Source organism: Mastigoproctus giganteus, chromosome 14 (genome assembly GCF_048544385.1).
Source record: "Mastigoproctus giganteus isolate SK-2022 chromosome 14, ASM4854438v1, whole genome shotgun sequence".
In the NCBI taxonomy this organism is placed as follows: Eukaryota; Metazoa; Arthropoda; class Arachnida; order Uropygi; family Thelyphonidae; genus Mastigoproctus; species Mastigoproctus giganteus.
In genome coordinates this window covers 100,215,774-100,237,242 of record NC_143588.1, presented here as the reverse complement: position 1 = coordinate 100,237,242, position 21,469 = coordinate 100,215,774, and the positions used below count along the sequence as shown (strand labels likewise).

Here is a 21,469-nt window from a genome sequence, read left to right as displayed (position 1 = left end):
CCTCAAAAAACGATTTTATTTTTATGTAGTGATATTTTTTGAAAATATAAAATGCCAGATATTAGGGGCCTTATTGAATGGAAGAAACATTAATGAATCAAATAAGATGGATTACAAAAAAAAAAAAAAAAAAAAAAATTAAGCAAGTGAGAAAATGCTAGATCCTCAAAGTACATAGTGTTAAAAGTGTCTTAAATTTCAATTTTTTTAAATTTTTTTTATTTCTAGTCTGTCTGTGTGCAAACTTGCCATCATAAAAAGGTTGAACACTTTATTGGTATATGGAAGTACTTAAATAATCAAGTTATATGATAAATTAAATATTTGAAATGCATAATGTGCAGGTAAAAGATGCCTTGCGGATAAAACACTATCCTATAGGGATTATAAAAATTAAAATTTATTTCTTCTAGGTAGTAACAAACAGGTGAAAAACTCATTACATGTGCCTAAAACATCTTTCTGGTTACCCAGGGGCTCACATCTGGTGAGTATGGGCTTGGCACACCCAGGGTCCTGAGCTGGATACCATCATTCTTCTCTCTCTCTCTCTCAGGGGTAACTCAGAAATATTATTAGTATTTTTTGGCCGGTGCAGCAAAAGCCTCAGGTTTCCTTGCACCATATGGCTAATTATAATAATTCTTAATCTGTTTCTTCAGCGTGAAATGCAAGAGACCATGGTGCCACAAATGCATAAAATATTTTTTTCAACTATATTTTCATGACAAAATGGGTCCTTGTGAATCTTGGAGAAGCTCAAGTAATATGGGTTAAAAACTGCTTTTTGAATGTCTATTACATCTGGTAGACCAGAAACGTTCCCTAGAACCAATATGCTTCTGGAAAGTATCATCACAAGATACATCCTGAAAGCAGCAAATCCACAGTCAAGCTCCTTCAAGGTTTACAAGAACCTTCTTTGACATCATGAAAACACAGTTGTTAGTCTGATAGCATTTAACACTGAGGGAGCAAATTAGGATTTGTAATTGTGGACCATCTCTGGATACATAATCAGTTTATTCTGCCCTTCTTTACATAGAAAAATAAACATGTTTTGATTTTACAATCCATGCAGGAATAGGGTGCTTTGATCTCAAGATCTATATGATAAAGTTCAAAAACATTTTAAATTAAGATGTTTTATGTATCAATAACAAGGTATTTTAAAAGTCTTGACTTGTAGGAGAAATAAAGTTAACCATGATTATGTACATTACATGTAACAATTTTTTTTTTTATTTACTGTTGCAAGTAATTTGGATTTTTCCATTAATGTGAACGACCATGTAGTCAGTAGAAATCAGTGAGACATGTTAAGAACTTTTCCCTTTAATCTACCATCCTTCTTCTTCTTCCAGTCACATAGCTCCCCGAGGAACTGTTGTGGCCATCCACAAATTCCTCCAACTGCATCGATCGTGTGCTATACGAACAGCATCGCAAAGTGTCATGCCCAGAAGTTCACTGATCCCATCCTTCCACCTAGTTGCAGGTCTTCCTCTGCACCTCTTCCCCTCAGTTTTTCCTTCTTACTATATGACCAAAAAACTCTGAATTTTTTTTTGTTTATGCTATGAAGAAGAATTTTAGGACTGCCAATTTTATCCAATACCCACTCATTTGTTCTTCAATCCAAGTAATAAATACGCAGTATTCTCCTGTAACACCACATTTCAAATGCCTCAATTTTCTTCCTGTCAACTCTTTTCAGATTCCATCCTTCACATCCATAAGTGGCAACTGGAAAAATTAATGAATCAATGATTCTCAGTCTTTAGCAGCAGATCATGATCTCTCCATAATTTTATCAGATCAGCGACCAACATTTTAGCAATTGCCCGTCGTCTCTTTACATCGTTTGAGCAGTCACTATTTTTATTTATTATTGACCCTAAGTAATCAAATTCATCAACTTCTTCGATATCTTGCCCATTAACCTTCACTTTACTGGAATCGAGATTATCTCCATAATTTTAGTTTTACACACATTCAGAAACCATCCTTAGCAACATTCAAAAACCCTTCTAAGACAGAATCCCCATGAATAAATAATAAAAAATTCTGTTTGAATAAATGGTGCAATACAATTTCCCCCAAGTAGACTTTTGAAATACCCTGTACATGACATCCATGTGTGGGCACTGTATATTAAATGCTTACGTTATGATTAGTCAACATCAACGTAGTTGTTTTTAAATGCTTGCCGATCATCGTGATAACATCAAATATAGAAAATATACCCAATTTATGATGCTCTTCTTTATATTTTTCATGAAAATTTTAAAAAAGTTACTTTGTGAGAAATTCAAAATTTAACAATTCTTAATAAAAAAAATAAATAATAAATATTATATATGTATAAAACAACATGGCATGACCTTAAGGGCAATTTACTTTATAATCATATTGTACAGTATCACTTGTTGTAAAATACGAGTTAATGTGCCTTGAAAAAACACTGTGCTAATCAGTTGGCCCTCATGCACAATATCAGTTGATGAAAATGATTAGGGAAGGAGAATTCCCTATTCCTGTGTTGTAATTCCTATTACAGTACTGAATTCGGCCCACATGCATGACATTTATGAACTACTATTAATAAACAAAAAGTTATCAATAATGTTTTTTTTTTTTTTTTTTTTTGTTTTTTTCCAACCAATCATCAGTATGAGTAATTAAATTTCTTTAAATTCACTAAGTATAAATAAATATAACTGTTATTTTTTTGAAAACCACTTCAGTGCCATCACAACTACATGGTTTTGACAAAATCATGTGGTTGTGATGGCCTTGAAATGATCTCCCCCCACCCCACAATGCAATAACTGGTCATTACACATTTTGTTACAGAACAGTTTTCAAATTGTGTAGCTGTTCTCCCACTATGATATAATTCATAGTACAGTTGCACAGTAAAAACATGTTGATTCTTAATACTAATTAAATGAAACACCAGTTAGAAAACTCCACATCTAATGGACGAAGGAATAAAAGGTACTAATATTTATAATCATAAGTTACGAAAAACAGAGCAATTTATATTAGGTGATGAAAATTTTCATATTTCACTTCATAATGATTTGAACAAATTAGTTTTCTACAAAAATAAACTGATAAATGCCTCTTCTTTTCTCTCTAAGATTTGAACATTTTTATCCAGTTGCTAGTGAAAAAAAAAATTTAACCCTGAAAGCAGAATGGCAAAATTTCAAGATTAAGTTAACAGAGTACCATGACAAATTTTTTTAAGGGTATAACATTCTTTATTTGCTAACATACGTTTTATATCATACCATAAGCTAGATACTGAAAAAAAATCACTGATAATTTAATGGGATTAACATCAGTACACAATGAAGATGCTTGCATGCACATACATATAATATATCACTTCACAACAGCAACATATACTACGCTACAATTCTAAAATGTTTCACGAAGATGCTATTGAGAATAAAATGAAATATGACCAAATATCAACATGAAGATGCTAAAATACTATAACCTGCAGCATCATGTTTTTATTTTTCTTCACTCACAATAATCCAACAATTTACAGCAGCTAATGGTTTTAAAAAAAGTATGGAGCTGACTTTGAATATCAGTATTCTAACATAAAAAACTATACCACACATAATGGCATCAAGTATATTAATTGTCAGAACCCTAGAAGAGGGGAGGGGGAGAGAGAGAGAGACAGAGAGAGAAGTGAGAGGGAATCAAATAAAAGACCCTATATTATTTAATGGCTTATGCCACAGACAATGTGAATACACAAAGACAACTTCCAAAATAAATCTAACAGTGTCACAGTGAGGATGTATTCAGGGGCTCCATCTTTTCTACCGTTTCTCCATTACTTTTTGTGGCATCTTGTAGACTAGACATTTCATCAGTCTTTTCTGAGACAGTCTTACTCATCTTTTCCAAAAGCTTCAGGTGTTTCAAACTCTTCATGTGTATTTCATAAGGGATTGGGCCAGTAAATTTCTTGTTGCATAAGTGACAGTGTGGTCGATTGAAATCGACTTCTTCCTTTTCTTTATGCGCTGGGAACTCTCCATTTTCTACTGCTTTTAATGCTTCAACAAACTGTAAATGAGCTTTACTCTTCATGTGTATCTTATACGGATAGGGACCAGAAAATGTCTTTTCACAAGTTTCACAGCGCAGTGATTCTTTATTTGAATTATTAACTTTTTCCCCATCTTCATTTGATTTATCTCCTGAATTTTTTGAATCTTCCAATTTCTTTAATGTATTCAAATGCACTTTACTTGTCAAGTGCTCCTGATAAGGAATTGGCCCAGTAAATTTTTTGCGACATAAACTACAAGCATTTGGACATGCAACATCAACTGGAACAGATGCTGCACTCTCATCACCTGACACTGATCTCTCGGGATCTTGGTTTTCCCTATAAGCATTAACTGCTGCTACCTTAAGCTCATTCAAAATTTGCAATTTCTTCACTTGCTTCAAGTGCTTTCTGCCTTGAACATGCTGCTGATGTGGAACTGACCCATGAAATTTTACATCACATATATCACAAAACAAACTGTTATCTTCTCCTCCACCTGGAGCATCTGTGCCATCATTCAATTTCTGCCTTTTTTTGTGCCTTGCACTGTCTAAATGGATATGATATGGTATTGGTCCAGTGAAATTCTTCTGGCATAGTTCGCAACGAAAGGCTTCATCCGTAGTAGACATTTTCCTCTAAGAAATAAAAAAAGTAAATACTTGTATTAGCAAATATGTTGCATTACAGAATTTATAAATAAATTCAAGCTAATAGCACATTTGCTAACAAAGTAAATACCACATAAATACATATTTATTCACTTTAAAATACACTATACAAAATATGCATTCTACTGTTCAGACACATTCTGCAGCACAGCTGTAAATAAACTTTCTTGCCAGATGATTTGAAATAAGATCTCTTATTTATGTGGGAATCATGGTTATGTTAGAGAATGTGGCACTAACAACAATGTCTTGCAAAAAAATTATTTAATCACCCAGAGTACATATGCAGTTTGTCCTTTCAGAGCTTTAATATCTCAAGAGAAATAACAGATATTACATTTCAAACTGAAATATTATTATCACCACAGAACTCATTAAGATCTCTCCTCTACATGATAAAATATCATTTTTTCTAAAAATCTGTGGTCGGAACCATGGAATGAAATATCTTCTCCTGGCTGGCTGAATAAATTGCTTGCTTTTTTTTTTTTTTAAATATTCACCACAATTTTTTTTTTAAACCCCATTAATAAATAGCCTTTCCTTGAATATATACACGGCTGCATCTACAAACACCTATTTGGTTTCTTCTGGCAAATTTATCAACTTTATACGAACAGTTGGTCACTGGTACAAATGGAATGAGTAGTTTGTTTCAAAATACAATATTACATGATCATACAGGTAAAACCTTATTATTTAAAAATAAGTTTTGACAAAATGAAAAAAAAAAAAAAAATAATAATAATAATAATAAATAAATAAAAAAAAATAAATAAAATAATAATAAAATAATAAACTCTCACTTCACTAATTTCTTCTATATTTAGCTCTTATTCCATTAAGCAATTACAGAAAAAGTTTCTATAATTGTGGTCTCTAAAATTCAACCAGGAAATTTAAAAAAAAAATAAAAATAATATTAATAATATCATCAACAAACAAGCAGACTGACATGCTGATGGCAATCCAATGATAATAGCAGCAAGTTTCATTCTCACCACTACCTGGAGTAAATAAAATTTGGAAGGATTTTCTGTCAGAAAAACTAACTACATTTGGTGTCACATGAAGGGCATACATTAGTTCTTTTCAAATGACACAATAAATTATTCATATAAACATATAGACAAATGTATATGAGCAGTGTATTGGATAGGGGTGCTGACCTCTCAAGTGTAATTACAATGGAATAAATTGAGAATGCCTGCAAAGTAAAAGCAGATTATCTGAAATTAAATAAAATTACAATTAAAATAAAACATAATAATAAAAATGGTACTTAATGCTGTAGGTCCTAAGATTTTAACCATAGAATAGAATTTTTAATTGCAGCATGATATACATACAATTAATCCCGTCACGGGCATGGTGGTGCCAGGGGTTTACAATACATATTTACAAAAGAGATACACATGAGAAAAACATCATGTTACATCAGATTATTGGATGGCAACAAAGCACAGTTTTACATTTTCAGTTCGATGAGGATTCCCTTCCTGTATTTTTTATTGTTGACCACTTCTTGGAGGTTCCCGTCAATGGCTTGCAGTGAGGGCAGCATTTGTTTTGGCAGGAATCTGCAGGTTAATACAAGCCGGTTATGGTTTGCTAGCAGCTGTGCTGAAGACCTGAGATAAGGGGGAGGAAGTTCGGTTCTGTAATTTTACCGGTGGCCATCTTGAGGGTGAACAGCAGCCTTCTTTCTCCGATGTAGGATCGGAGCCTGCATAGTTGAAGGGCATCTGCTAACTGCGTTGATCTGAGGGCTGGGGGAAGGTGGAGTTTAGCGTTAGCCCATTTTAGAAGCCAGAATTCGGCAGAGAATATCCTTTTAATGTCGGACTCGGCAGCCGGTATACAGTATTGTCGAGTAAAGGATTGATACGATGTATCTTTTTACCAGGCGTGGGTCAGTGGTGTGGAGAGTTTGGTGACCCAGCGTAGTGAATTCAGCCTCGACTGCATGAGGCTTACATGATCGTTGAAAGATAGTTTGGAGTCTAAAACTACCCCCAGATCTTTGTGCGTTCGAACACTTGGAACTGAGGAGCCGTTAAACACAGGCTCCAATGTTGTTGGGCTGCTCTTTAGTGAATAAATTATTTGTGCCGATTTTAGGGGGTTTATTTGGAGGTTGAAGGTATTGAGGTAATCAGCCATATCCTGCAGTTTGCTATTGATTTGCTGAGTGGTTTCGGCTGCCAAGTTGGATGGCAATATCCTAGTAAGGAGTTTGACATCGTCAGCATCTGTGATCCAATTGCACTTGTTGGTCACAAACAGCACCATGATTGCTGAGAAGAGAACGCCAGACAGGACCCTCTCTTGAGGCACACCAGCAGTTATGTGATGCATGAAGATCTTTGTTCCGATCTTTAGAACAAGGGTCTTCTTGGATAGGAGAGATTCTAGGAACCAGAGAACATGGCCGCGAAAATTGAAGTAGTTTTCTAAGAGACGTAGGAGATTGGGTATATAGATGGCATCAAATGTGGAATGGATGTCAAGATATATAACTGACAATTCCTGTCTTTGTTCAAAGGCTTCTAAGGTGTGCAGTATGGTTGTTGCAAGGTTAGTTATAGTTGACCTTCCTCATATCCCATAGTGTATTTGCTGAGGACTGTCACAGAGAATTTGATGGGTGACAGAAGGTAGCAGTGCTTTCTCCAGAATTTTTAGCAATACAGAGGTGCAAGCGATGGGCCTATATTGGCTTGGGAGCATCGATTGTTCGTGCTTAGGAAGGGGGCGGACAGAGTACCTGTTCCACTGGGGTGGAAAGAAATGACCTTCGAGGCATCTGTCATACAGGTTGAGGAGTGAATCGATGATGAAGACGCTTAAGCATTTGATTATGAACTGGGGGATGCCATCGTCACTGGTGGTTGCTGTGAAAGGGAGAGTATTAATGGCATGCATCAGTTGTTGCTTGGAAATTCGGATCGTAGCAAGACTATCAATGATGAGAGTGGTTGAAGAGTGGCTGGTTAGGTAGAGCTGGAGGTTGCTTAGAAAATCTGGCAACGTAGCCGAGCCAGTCAACTGGGTTGATGTTGCTGGAAGAACTAGCCTTTGTTCTGCAGAATGGTTTTTCCCTTTTGGGTTCTTTCGAGGTGCTTCAGAGAATGAAATGTGGTCTTAGACATCGCCGGAAGCTTTCCATTTGGCGTGTAGTGATTGTTTGTAGTGGAAACTTTGGTTGAGCTGGGGAGTCGACCACGCTCTGGAACGCAGAGTCTGTCTTGGTAGCGGTGTGAAGGGCAATGGTATTGATCCATTTGATCTTAGATCGATAGCGAGGCTCAGTTCATATCCATCTAAGATGGGACTGTGGATGCAGCTTCAATGCAGAGTGCTGGATTCAGAAATTTTGGAGCAGTGACTTTTTGCAGATTTGGTTTTGGGGATATTCAAATATTTTTTGGGTAGAAGAGCTGTAAATATGATTGGTTGATGATCTGATTGAAACATGTCAGCTGTGGTTTCTTCGAGCTGACATATCACCGAAGAATAGACTATGTCCGGCAAGTTTTGGTCTCTCGTTGGCTGGTAGTTAACTTGGAAGATTCGGATTGATTGGAGAGATTCTGTGAGCCGACTTTTGAGGTGTTGGGTAGATGGCGGAAGATTGAAGTCTCCGCATACGATATGAGTGGCTGCTGGGTGCAGATTATTTATTAACCATTTAGTGGCTTCGTCAATGGCCACCATAGTTGCCATTGGAGGAAGGTACGGGATGCGACATCTATAGTGGAATCTTGATGTTCCACGTCTTGAGAGATAGTTGAGACAGTGTACGATGGAGAACTTTGCCATATTGAAGATAATAGCAACTCCACTCCCGCTGCGGTTATTGCGAGAGGCAGCCAGTACATGAAAGAATATCGGAATGGAGCAGCTTATATCTGTCTGGTTCGTCTCTAACCACGTTTCAGCGAGGCACAAGATGTCTAGTTTGAAAGTAGAATCTCTTCCAGTGTATTGTTTGTTTCTTAAGGACCTGATATTCTGGAACATTATACGGATGGTAGGAGAAGTTGTTATGCTTATCCACACGGGAGGGAACCTTACTTCCCGGCTGCGAACAAGTAGAGGCTCTCGACACTGAGAGATCAGGACAGGGATGAGGCGACCTTGGGGTCCCTCACGTTGGAGGATGGTATTAGCAAACTTGGGTGGAGTTTGTTCCAGTATGTTAGTGTGGGAATATTCAGGTGCTTGGCATCCTTTCTGGCAAGCAATTATAATCGCCAAGTCAGCTGTGACTGCGGTGGGAGTACTTCTGTTGGGTCTGAGTAGTCGCTTTAGGTTTCGAGGTTGATATATAGTAAACAAACGGCCTAATCCTCGTTCCAACAGGCCAAATGGCGACGCTTCCTATCAGGTCTACTTGGTGTTGGCTACAGTCAATTTTGAATGCAGTGTATTGTTGACTCCTAGTTTGCAGTTTGTGTACAGTTGGCTGTAGATTCAGCTCTTCGTATATAACCTGTTTGGCCAGTTCAGGGGTTATGCATGGTTCCAGTCGAGATACGAAAAGGCTGCTTGTACTGTTTCTGGTAGTGTCTTGAGTCCTGAAAGCTCATAGCCTGGAGTTTATTGCTGAGTCGTACTTTACAGCTTTTCCCTGAGTGCGGCTTTCTTGTCTGGTATCGCTGTTTAGTGAAGCTGATACAGATTGGGCAGTGCAGTTATTGTGCTTGTCATCCATCTGAGTTTGAATTGTGTCGACTGAGCTCGCTTGGGCATCAACGTGGCTTGATGAGGTTGTCGGTATATTTTCTTGACTGTGTTGGAAAGTCAGCGATGGGTTTAGGTCACTGTCAGGGATTGAAGTTCGGAGGGAACTATGCGATTTTATCACGATGCATATTAGAGCTTGACCTTTGATGGTCTTGCCACTATTGCTCACCTCGGTGGCCAGGATTTCTGCGTATGACTTATCCCGGGGTGACTCTAAAAATTGAGCAAGTTGGGGTGATGCTGTTGTATCAGCAAATTTTCACATCATGCTTTCCAGTGTGTGAGAGTTGGCTTGCAGGCTGGCACTAATTTGGTGACTTGTTAGGCAACTAGTTATTTTCCCTACGAGATCTTCCACTATTTCGTTGATTTTGCTGTCAATGATTTGCTTTAGGGATGACTCTAGGTATTGAATGTTAATTTCTGGTTCGGTTTGGCACCCTTTGGACCTCCGCACATGTGCGCTTTGGCCATTTTCAGATATTGGCATAATATAAGCTGTTTGAGGGGTTACTGAAGATGCATCGATGCAGATGGGTTCAGGTGGCCTGGTATTGGTCTGTAGGAGGCGTCAGTATGAGGTTATATCTGTAACGATGGTGTCAGCCTCGTAGGTATTACTGTTCATATTTTCTTGCAGACTGGCATAGTGCTGAGTATTATGAAGTGGTGGTGCGATTACCATAAAGTCTGCATCTCTGGGCATTATCTGCTTCGTGCTTTGGGCTGTGCGTGTTCTGTGAATTGTTGTTGGAAAATTTTGGGTTGTCCTTGTGGCCTAATGAGCGTAGCTTCTTGCAGCATGATCCCTTGATTTTCAGCCTGGCTGCCATGGAAAGTTTCTTCCAGCTGGATGGGGACAGGTCCGAACATCCGGGACAGATGGGGTTATCAAAGCTGGTACAGAGGATGACGTCACCAGTCAAATGATAGCAGAGGGCACATTTCTGTGTCAAATTGAGAGGTTTTCCGTTTCTGCTCATATATGGGAGAAAAGCAGTGGGGATATTCAAGGCGGGTGTTTGCGTAGTCTACGTGGATGCCCTGCTGTGAGTTGGCTTCAGGCTAGGGGTTGCGAATTTTTCGCTCAGTCGAATAGTACAGCAAGCAGAGTCAGCGGGAGGCTGAGTGAAAACAAAGGGTGCACTTCAGCTTAATGCTGTGATCAGAAAGTAAGCTTTTCAGCACCCAGGGCTATGGCTGGTGAACAAAGGCAGAATACAATGTGCTATAGTATTTCGTTTGCAGTGATACAAATATGGAAAAGCAGTAAATACCATTTACCTGATTCAGGTGGTAGGATGAAAGCTTCATCAGTGGATCAGTCGCTCGATAAGGATATAGGTGATGTGTACTTCATCCATAGGTTAAACATTAAAACCACTGTAATTAGTATTAAACTGAGGAGCACACAAACTACTAACCGACTCACACTATGTCTTCAAAGGGTCGGCAACCAAAACCGAAGGAATTGCAATAAGCAAGGTCTCTGTTTCTGTTATGATGTACAGGCAGTTCTCACTTTACGAGTTTTTTTTTTTCAAGTATCAACAAAATCAAAAATATGAACATTAATTGCAAAAAATGAATGTTAAATAAACATTCATAAATACCACATTTCAAACCACGCATGCAGCTATACAATACAGTGTATGCCGCTTTACAATATTAATCCATTACCATCGTATCGCGAACATATCGTAATGTGAACCCAATAACACATTTTTTTTTTTGGTAATTCGTTCCACGACCTCAACCTCGGAAGTGCAAATTTTCGCTATATAACTCCCTAAAAGGTCGTTTTTATAGTTTAAATTGTATTAGTTACCAATTCAAATCATTAAACGCACTACACTTTCATATTTATCATATGTTATAAGAACCAATTTTGAATGGCTTTGTGATATTTTTCTAAAGCACATTTCTGGAGGTCACGACCATAAAACAATAAAAACAATTTGCACTTCCGGTTTATTGGGATTTTCTGTTACTGCAAGCAATTATAAATGGGTAGTAAACTCAATGTTATTGCATTTGTGAAAACACCAATAGTTGGAATTGTGTGGGTTTTTGCGTTATTATGGTGAAATGTGTTTGCCCTTTACTGAAATCTTCGATAAAAAAACAAATAAATTTTCAGAATCTTCTCTTCATTCCTTTTTTTTTTTTTTTTTTTAAGTTTCATAAACTCGTTACTCTGCGCAAATCGTGTTAGTTGCAATTTGTGCGTTCCATTAAAAAATGCTTATGCATGCTATTGAAATTTATAAAAAAAAAGAAAAGATTTTCTTGGAAATAAACGCTTTGAAGCATTTCTAAAGACGACGACTCCTTTTGTAACAAACCGAATGCCGAGCCAATAATGAGTGATCAACGAGTGTGCATTTAGTCGATGATGAAGAATAAACATTCTTTTAACATTTGTAAGCCATAAATAATTTCTCTATTATTATAATTTGCTTGATTTTACAGGCTATGTTTTCATTTCTTTGGATAAATCAATCATTGTTTAAACAAACTAATTAGCTAACTAATTTCATTGTTGATAACGTAACTCCTATTTTGATCATTATGTCTATGGGAAATAAATTCCCGCTTTACGAGTGTGCGCTAGGAACGAATTAACTTGTAAAGTCGAGAACTACCTGTATATGTACGAAACATATACATCATAGCTGACCCGATAGAGACCAAAAAGAAGGAATAAAAAGAAGAATATAATTCAAAAATAAATAAATAAAACTAAATGCAGAATTATGCTAAAATAATAACGATTAAATCCTGTCAAAGAAAAATCGAATGAAAGTTTGAATTTAAAATTGAATGAAGGCAAAAGCACCCAGTTTAAAATTTAAACAAAGTAAAAGAAAGTGTAATCTTAAGAAGAAAGAATAAAGTCAGGATTTGACAACTTACTGTAGGACCAGACAGGAGTCGGTGAAATTAGCTGATTTAATTAATTTATTCCCTTGTAATTACACTTGACAGGTCAGCACCCCTACCCAAAACACTGATCATATATATTTTTCTATATTTCATTATGGTTGCTGGGTATTTCTGCTATAACTAGCAGTGCCCTGGATCCATAATCCAGTTTAATAAATTAATTTTTTCGTTCTTTTTTTAGATGTTCAGTTTTGTCACTACATCCTATTATTTTTATTTATATATATATGCACATGCTTAAGAAAGAACAGAAGATGAATAATGCACTAAACATGTTAGCATAGCAGTACCAATTTAATTCCCATGTGGAGCTCTATCACATTTCTTCTATATCTCCCAACTTTAACAGGTCAGACTACTGCATCAGGGGTCATGGTAGTGTGCATGCAAAATTTCATAATGTTGATGGAATGCATCAGAGAATTTTGCATGATGCAAGCTACATTCAAAATGGCCAACCAATGATAGAAAACAATGGAAGCATTATTACAATGCAAAAAATGTATCCAAGCAAAAGGCAGACAATTTGAGCAACTATAAGAACTTTAATGATGTTCTTTTCTTAAAATAACTCATTTTCTGACTTAAGAGTAAGGTTTAAGAGATGATTTTAAAATATTTTGGATATAAAATAAATGTTTGACACAGCATCCCAGTTTTTCCTTACAATCTGAAATACTTGCTTGAAACTGGACCCATGTAACTTTTTTTTTTTTAAATCACTCAAGGAATCAACTCTGAAGTTTATCAGATTCCTCCTGGAATACCTCATATGTACAAAATTCTGAGTAGCCAACCCATACATATTTAAGTATCAAAATAAAAATGCAGCAAAAATAAAATAAGTAGATAACTAAATCAATAGAAATAAAATTATATACAATATATGCACAGGCACTTAGTCATTTTTCAAGATGACTACGACTGGAAATTACCTGTACATATCCATAATAATTTGAAATACAAAATACTATGAGCTTCCATGCTCGTGTGTATATCTATCTAAACACATGCACACACTATTCTCGTCAGTAGACTGCAAGTCAATTTTTGATAACAGAAAGGCAGTATTTTCGTCCATTCCTTCAACACAATGGTGAATTCAGCCAGCATGTTAGCTTTCCCAAAGGCAACATTCCACTATATCCCAAAGATGTTCACTGGAGTTAAAATCCGAATTCAGAGCAGAACAACAAAGCATTTGCCCTATGTCTCCAAACCAAGTCACTACTGGCTACTTAGTATGACATGGTGTCATGCTGAAACAAAAAAAGTGACACCCCATACTGATGCCACAGGGTAGGAGCAACATCCAGAATGTCAATGTTGCATAGCACTCACTATTCCAGGAATGACAACTGATGGTCCAGGCTCAAACTAGAAGACACAAACCTGAGACGGTAATAGCACCTCCAACAAATCTCAATTGGGATGACCCACTCTGGTAAATAGTGTTCTCTAGGTATCTGCCAGACCCAAACACAGCCATTAAATCAGCAAAACCACCATGTGCCATCACTCCATAACAAAGCTTTCCACCCTTCCAGGAACCAATTACAATACAACTTGCCTTATTGCTAGGATATTTGGATTGCATGCTGCAATAAAATCTGAAGTAATGCAGCTCCCATTATAACATCCTTGTACTATTATCAGTTCCTGTGCCTACCCCCACCCCCAACCACCTGGTTTGACAAGGGCAGATGGGATTTACACACCACTATTCAGAGGACTCTTTCATCAATTTTTGGCTGTAGCGGCACAAACAGGTTGACTGCTAATGTAGCATCCTATGATGACTCCCCACCAGAAGCCACTAAACAAAATATCTCAACCCAGCTACCGTACTTTGTTCATCTGCTTACTTCTAATATGAATGTGGTTGCTTTCATACCTATTCCTAACATGCAGATGGCAGTTATGGGTAATTTTTGCAATATAGTGACCACACCCACACACACACAATGGGGGGGAAGGTTGGACAAAATAATGGAAACACCTGATATAAAAGTATAATTGCTGTATGGTGTATTTATGACATGCTTTGATGACTTTTTTCTCGCAAGTAATACTGTGAAGGAACAACGATAAAAGCTGATGTTTATTTAGAGTTGATATACATGGGGAGGGGGGGGGAACTGTACATGAAAAAAAATTACCAACCTGCCTAAATTCCAAAGAGGTCAAATTTCTAGTGCATGTTTAGCAGGAGGCATCAGTAACTAAAACTGATGATTTTTAATGTATATCTCCAAAGTGATGCCTGAATTTACTAAGTAAGCAAAAACAAAATCTTACAGGACAAAAGTCGTGTTGGAAAGGATTGTAGCCAGAAAACATAAAGCTGCTGCCTCAAAAAATAACTGTAGAACTTTTAGTCTCAGCAATCCAGTTTCTAACAAAACTGTTTGGCATGAACTTGACAAAGCTGAAATTTAGCTGCTATTGCCAAGTCACTTGTTTCTGAGGTTAATACTAAACAATGGTGTAAGGAGCACAAAAATTTGACAAGATGATTGGGAACATATGAAGATTTTTAATGTATATCTCCAAATATATTTTCATATAAACCTTCATTCACACTTTTTCAAACATCAGGGAGATGTTAAAAGAAGAGTATCAGCCTGACTGCATTGTGCCAACCATCAAACAATGGTTTGGGCAGCAATATCTTGGTATTCTTTAGGTCCTATCATCATCCAGAACAGGCAAATCACTGCCTCTGAGTAGCACACTGTCATTACTGTCATTAACAACCCTACCAACCTTTGTACCATTGAAGTTTGCAGATGATACAAAGGTTGGCAGGGTTGTTAATGACAGTAATGGCAGTGTGCTACTGCAACAGGATCTAGATAATTTGGGCAGATGGGCTAAGAAGTGGCAACTGAAGTTTAACCTTGACAAATGCAAAGTACTGCATATGGGTAGATGTTTGTTATTTGGTTTTTAGGAGCATTAGCAACTAAGGCCATATTGCTCCGTGGATATGCGGTGGTCATTCCCTGACCTTTCCGCATCCTCCGTATTTGTTGGTGACAGGCTCGAACCTCGGTCTAATCAAGAAGCGTGTGCTACACACTGCTGCTCCTTTCCACCTGGCTACGGAGGCGCCGATATGGGTAAAAGTAACCCCAGAGAAACGTACCAACTGTGTGTGAAACGTACCAACTTAAGTTACACTTAAGGTGGTAGAAAATGAAAAAGACTTGGGAGTAATTGTGCAGTCAGATATGAAGTTTTCTGAGCAATGCAGACAGGCTGCCAGCGCAGGTCATGGGGTTTTGTCAATAATATATAGGAATTTTGCTAGCAGGGAAAAGGAGGTGATTGTCCCTCTGTATAAGGCAATGGTCAGGCCATGCCTTGAGTACTGCGTACAGGTTAGGAAGGATGTAGATTTGCTTGAGCAAGTACAGAGAAGGGCAACAAGATTGGTGAGGGGAATGAAGGGATCCTCTTACCAAGAGAGGCTTAAGTTCTGCAAATTGCAGTGGCTGGAGACTAGGCACCTGTGCAGTGATGTGACTGAGGTGTATAAGGCCTTGAATGGGTTGGGCACGCTGAATTCTAATGGGATCCTTCCACTTGTTCAGATTATGAACCTAAGGGGCATAAATTCAATTTAAGAAAGGACAGATGTAGAATAGATGTGCGGAAATTTGCCTTTAGCCAGTGGGTGGTTAATTGCTGGAACAAACTTCCATCTGTCGTTGTGGAAATTGACAGGTTGAATAAATTTAAGGAGGAACTGGACAGGCATTTGGAGGGAATGGTGTGATTTTTTTTTTTTGGCTGATGTTGCATAAGCTCATACACTTGCTTTCTTGCATCACATGCCACTACTACTACTATTATTAGTACTACCTTGGCATTCGGCATAAAAGAAAGCAAGCTTATACATGATGCTGTATAAGCTTGCTTTCTTGCATCAAATGCCTCTACTAATGCTAATGGCCTGAACAGCATTTGAACAAAACTAATGCTCTTTTTTGCAACCTAAATTTTCCATTTTGTTTTACATGTATTCTGTTTCAGTATTTTTACTGTAATAAAATATAATGCAATTATTTCTCAAAAGAAATATTTCTTCAATATATGCAGTACTCATATCTTGGAAACCAATATCTTAACTCTTCAACATGATTAAACACTTACAAATATTCTATCAATAAAATTTTCACCACTGACACTTATTTACTGCAGCATTTTTCCCTCCTAGAAATTTAAGACCTCTTTTACATAATTAATGATGTATTAAAAGCCCCTAAATACATCATTAATCATCTAAATATAACACCTAATATGATATTACAATAAAGAAAAAAAATTTGCAACCATAAAAATGAATTTTGAATTGGAGGACAACAGTCATCCACACCACAACTGTAGGGTTAAATAATTGTATCACTAGCTTCACTATGCCAACATGTTTGTGCATTATACATCTCATACTCTACCTTAAATATTATCTGTATATAACTCTGCTATAGCCATTGTTGCATGGACTAGCATTATGTTGTTCACCAAATTTTGCCATTACCTTTATCTTCATAAAAAAAAAAAAAAAAAAAAAATGCACAAAATGATGACGTCACTTATAAAACAATGCTGCTTTTATATTGAATAATTCATATGAATTATATTTGCTTTTCACATTGGAGGACCAACATGCCATTTACATGTCCATGTATCTATAGGATGTGCAGCATATAAATAATGAAAATCTCAAGAATACAATTAATGACAAGTTATTCTTGAGAATTTTTTGGAGAATATTCTTCAGATTATTTTCTATCAAATCACATGCACAGTTCTGTAACAGCAAACATAACAGAACACAATCCTACAAACCCCATTCAACGTGAAATAAATTTTTATTATTTAAAAATGTAATTATGCCTCTCTTTATAAGTAATATCGTTGCAAAGCAGTCTATTTCTCTAAATCAACACACAGGCAGCACCATTTCCAAAATTGTTTTACTTCTTAAAGCTGTCTAACAGAAGGTCATAACATTAGTTCTCCATATGTATGACCTCCTCCCCCCCCCACAAAGCTTTTTTGTCTCGTCACATTTTTTAAAAAATTCACTTACTTATGAATTAATCAGAAAAGCCAAAGTATCTTCGGCATAAGTGAAATGGAGTAATGGCAAGAAAGATCATATATGGGAAAACAAATTCAGTCGTAAAACATACTCTTTAAAAAGTTGTGAACATATCTACAAATTTTCTAAATTCCCATTTAACATTCATACTTAGCATTAGCAATAATTCAAGCTTAGGTGTTTAAAGGCACTGGGTTAGGCTGATTTCCCAATGTTGAGCATTTTTTAAGCTTGGAACCATATTTTACTGCAAGTGTTTCTGACTATAATAATTTATAACACTGGTGTCCCCCATCATCATTATTACCAACTTGATTCAGAAGCAAATGTTCATTTGTAACAGTTTTTTGAAATTCTCCTATGAAATGGGCATATGTCAGCAAATATTTTGCCATATGCTATTAACTGACTGAGTAAAGTTTGTCTACCATAACAGTAAGGTATTTCAAGATTAATACAAAATACGGAAGCTTATATTAATATTATAATATAATTCTTCTTCCAGTCATTATCACATAGCCAACGCCCACATCTGACAATTTTATTCAGATGACATTCATCTATTATCTTCCAATCTGCAATTCCATTTTTCATGATATTAGCATTCCTTTTTAATGTTGAGGACTTGATACCCTTGAATGATTATAGTGAAAATACACTGTAACTTGAAATTCTGGCAGGACTGTATAATATATTATAACATAAAAGATCTAAGTGAGCAGATATAAAGCCTGTCATTTCATCTGGCATAAAATTGAAATATATATGATGAGGTACAATGACTTATCAGTAAAATCCAAATCCTGTTTTCTTTCCAACCTATTTACTTATTTCTACTGTTTCTTATTTACTTTTCTACTGTTACCAGTTCCCTTCTTACTCCTACTCTAAGCAAAGAAAACTATCAACAATAAATCTAGCCTTGTACCTGTTATAGAACAATCCCTTATATGTGCTCAGTGAAAACTTATTAGAAGTTATCTAGACTTAAAAGGTAGTAATAATTCTTAACTCCTATAAGTTACAACTTCTGATTATCACTTAACCACATTCTAAGGTCTACAGGCAATGTTTCCATCCTTTTTCCTCAAATAAACTCACTTTCACAAAATACTCATGGCTTGGTCAGCAAAATGACCAACTTCTTTTTGCTCCAAATGAATTTAAGCGGTCAAATCCAATTCACTTGAAGCAGCCAAAAAAAAAAAAAAAAATATCAGCTGTTTATAACAGCTATATTATACCAATATTTAATGTATAGAGCTGAGTCAGTTAAGAAATAAAGGAAATGATCAAAAATTAAAATCTACAGATGAGTTTTAAGAAAAATAAATGAAACCAACATCTGGTAACTTACAAGACCATATTATAAATGTAGTAAATGATAAAAAAATTGTGTGATAACAAATATACAAAGGTAACTAAAGCCAACTAAGATGATATGGGCATCCAGAAAGGAATGGAGAAGAGATATCAATTAAAAAAAACATTCAAAGCAAAATTGAGTGTTAACATGCTTAGTAGCCAACCAAGAGAAAGAAGGATTGATGATGTAAAGCAAGCATTAGAAAAAAAGCAGGCTTTACTCTGGCTAAGGCTAAAGATAGAACAAAAAATAGGACTGAGGAAAATAACAAATAGAAGGGTGATAGTCTTGAAGGACTGTTTTATACTAGCATAGTGATCTGTACACCCACCAGGTTTGGATGATAAGTCATATGTCAGTCAAAGAGTGATGTGGTACATCACTCTATGACCTTCAACATAATCCTTATTCAAGATTGCACCACATAACACAAAGTATATGACAAAACTGTCTTCATAAATCAAAAAACCCAAGTAGATATAAAAAAAAAAAAAAAAACCCCTTCATGATAAGTGTCATTCGTTTCATTGGAGAAAGAATCACTTGAAACTTTTTTGGGATGTGGAGAATGTGTTTCCATTTACTTAACTGCTAATTGGTTTCTGGATCATAACGTTAATCTGTGTCTAGTCATTGCACAACTAAGAAATCTTTGACCTTCTCACTCAAAGTGTTAGTAGGTCTTCAAACACTTCACGATTTTGCTCAACTATCAAAGTGGTGATGGAATTTTATTATAAGTATACTTAATGCATTTTTGAATTAATTAATGCATGTTTTAAAATAAAAATGACGTTTTCTTGTGATATTTTCATGGCAATGATGTATAGAGGTCATCCAGATCCCAGGATTATTTATTTATTATTATTACTTTTTTTTTTTTTTTTTTTTAACTCTCTTGTTCTCTTCAACAACCCCTCTATTCAGTTGGAACTCAACACAGCTTTCAAAAAAATATATACATGTATATATATATTTGCTCTATCAAAAATACAAGAAAAATATCTCTACTCAATTTAAGCAAACAGAAGTATATGAAATGATGTTGTCTCCATGTTAGACAAAGTTTCTTTTACTATTCTAATATTTTAGGAAAAAAACTAAATTCTATTGTAAAATACTTGAATATAACTTTTAAAAATGTAGTTTTAGCATTTTAAATTGGTTTCATAGGGTGGTAAAAGGGATTTGCAGTTGGGTACAACAAAATTACCCTTTACATAAAAAATATCAACACAACAACCCTTCAGATAAAAGGGAACAAAATGCCTATGGATAATCCCAAGTCAACTTAACCAGTAAAATGGCCATTCCAAACTATGACCCTCATTTGATTTTAGTGAAACCTGGCACCATATATGTTTATGCATGTTCAAAATTCCTGAGGTCAAATAAGTACAGTTACGACTAAAATTTCAAAAAAAAAAAAAAAAAAGTGTGAACCTTTGACATTTTATAAAGATTAACCTGGTGCTTGTGGTACCCCAAATTGTAGCAAAAAATGGTTGCAGGTTACTTGAAAGGGGCAACTTTCTTTTTTTAATATCTGAAAAATGTTTTGGGTTTTTCTGAATTCTGCTCAAACAATGCCAATATTTCATCTTTTCTTAATGGGTTGAAATACATATCATATGTAACTTTGAAGTTTTATTAAAAAATTTTAAAATTTGCCATGTTATAGCAGTTTTTATTTTTGAAAATAAAAAAATTTATTCTGCAGAAAACTGCAAAAACAACATTTTAGGCATAAAATATATCTTAGTCTCTTCATTTTCCAGTTTAAAAGGCCATTAAGTGAACAAATCTAGTTATAATTAAAATACAGTGCAACCTCAATATGACATGAATATCAAGTGACAAATTTAATACCTACATTATAAGTATAGACACCCAATCGCCTCTCTGGTGATTGAGTGTCTACATCGACCTCTCTCAGCTTCAGTCAACAGCTTCTTTGTAACTCTTGACAATATTCTATCTCACTTCACAAGCAAATCCCTTAGTCTTCTGCTGATGGGGGACTACAATATTAACATACTTCAAATCTTCCTCTAAAGTGCAAGACCTCCTAGATGTCATTTCTTCCTTTCACCGCAAAGGTGGTACTTGTATATATGTCCGTTCGGATATTCCCTGTCAGAGACTTACCAACTTGGAATCTCCTCTGGCTTAAAATCTCTCTACCTCATTGTGTAAAATTCATCTGTTGTCTCTACCGTTCTCCCAACTCCACTAATCACTTGGAGCTCTTTCACTTCCTCTCTTTGCAACTTGACTTTCTCCAGTCCACTTTCCTAACAGTGAGGTAATTTTCCTTGGTGATTTTAATGTTCACAACTCCAGCTGGCTTCAGTTTTCTAGTCACACCAACCCAGCTGGTCGAGATGCTGAGGCTTTTGCAATTACTAATGACCTTGCACAAATTGTTCATTTACCTACAAGAATACCGGACAATCCTAATCATACAGCCAACACACTTGATCTTTTCTCTCACAAACAACCTTTCTAAATACACTGTTGAAGTGAGTGGTCCTTAGGCA

At 36.0% G+C, this 21,469-nt stretch overlaps 1 protein-coding gene across 2 annotated transcripts in view; it reads right to left on the bottom strand.

Annotated features, from left to right (window-relative positions):
- Positions 1-3,341: 3,341 nt before the first annotated feature.
- LOC150075441 (uncharacterized) overlaps positions 3,342-21,469 on the bottom strand; it is a 135,530-nt gene continuing 117,402 nt past the window's right edge. For both annotated transcript variants that reach the window (XM_090389212.1, XM_090389213.1), the window contains exon 4: positions 3,342-4,725. In XM_090389212.1, coding sequence (XP_090245338.1) covers positions 3,814-4,725 — 912 coding nt within the window. In that variant the 3' untranslated portion in view covers positions 3,342-3,813. The remainder of the gene's footprint in view (positions 4,726-21,469) is intronic.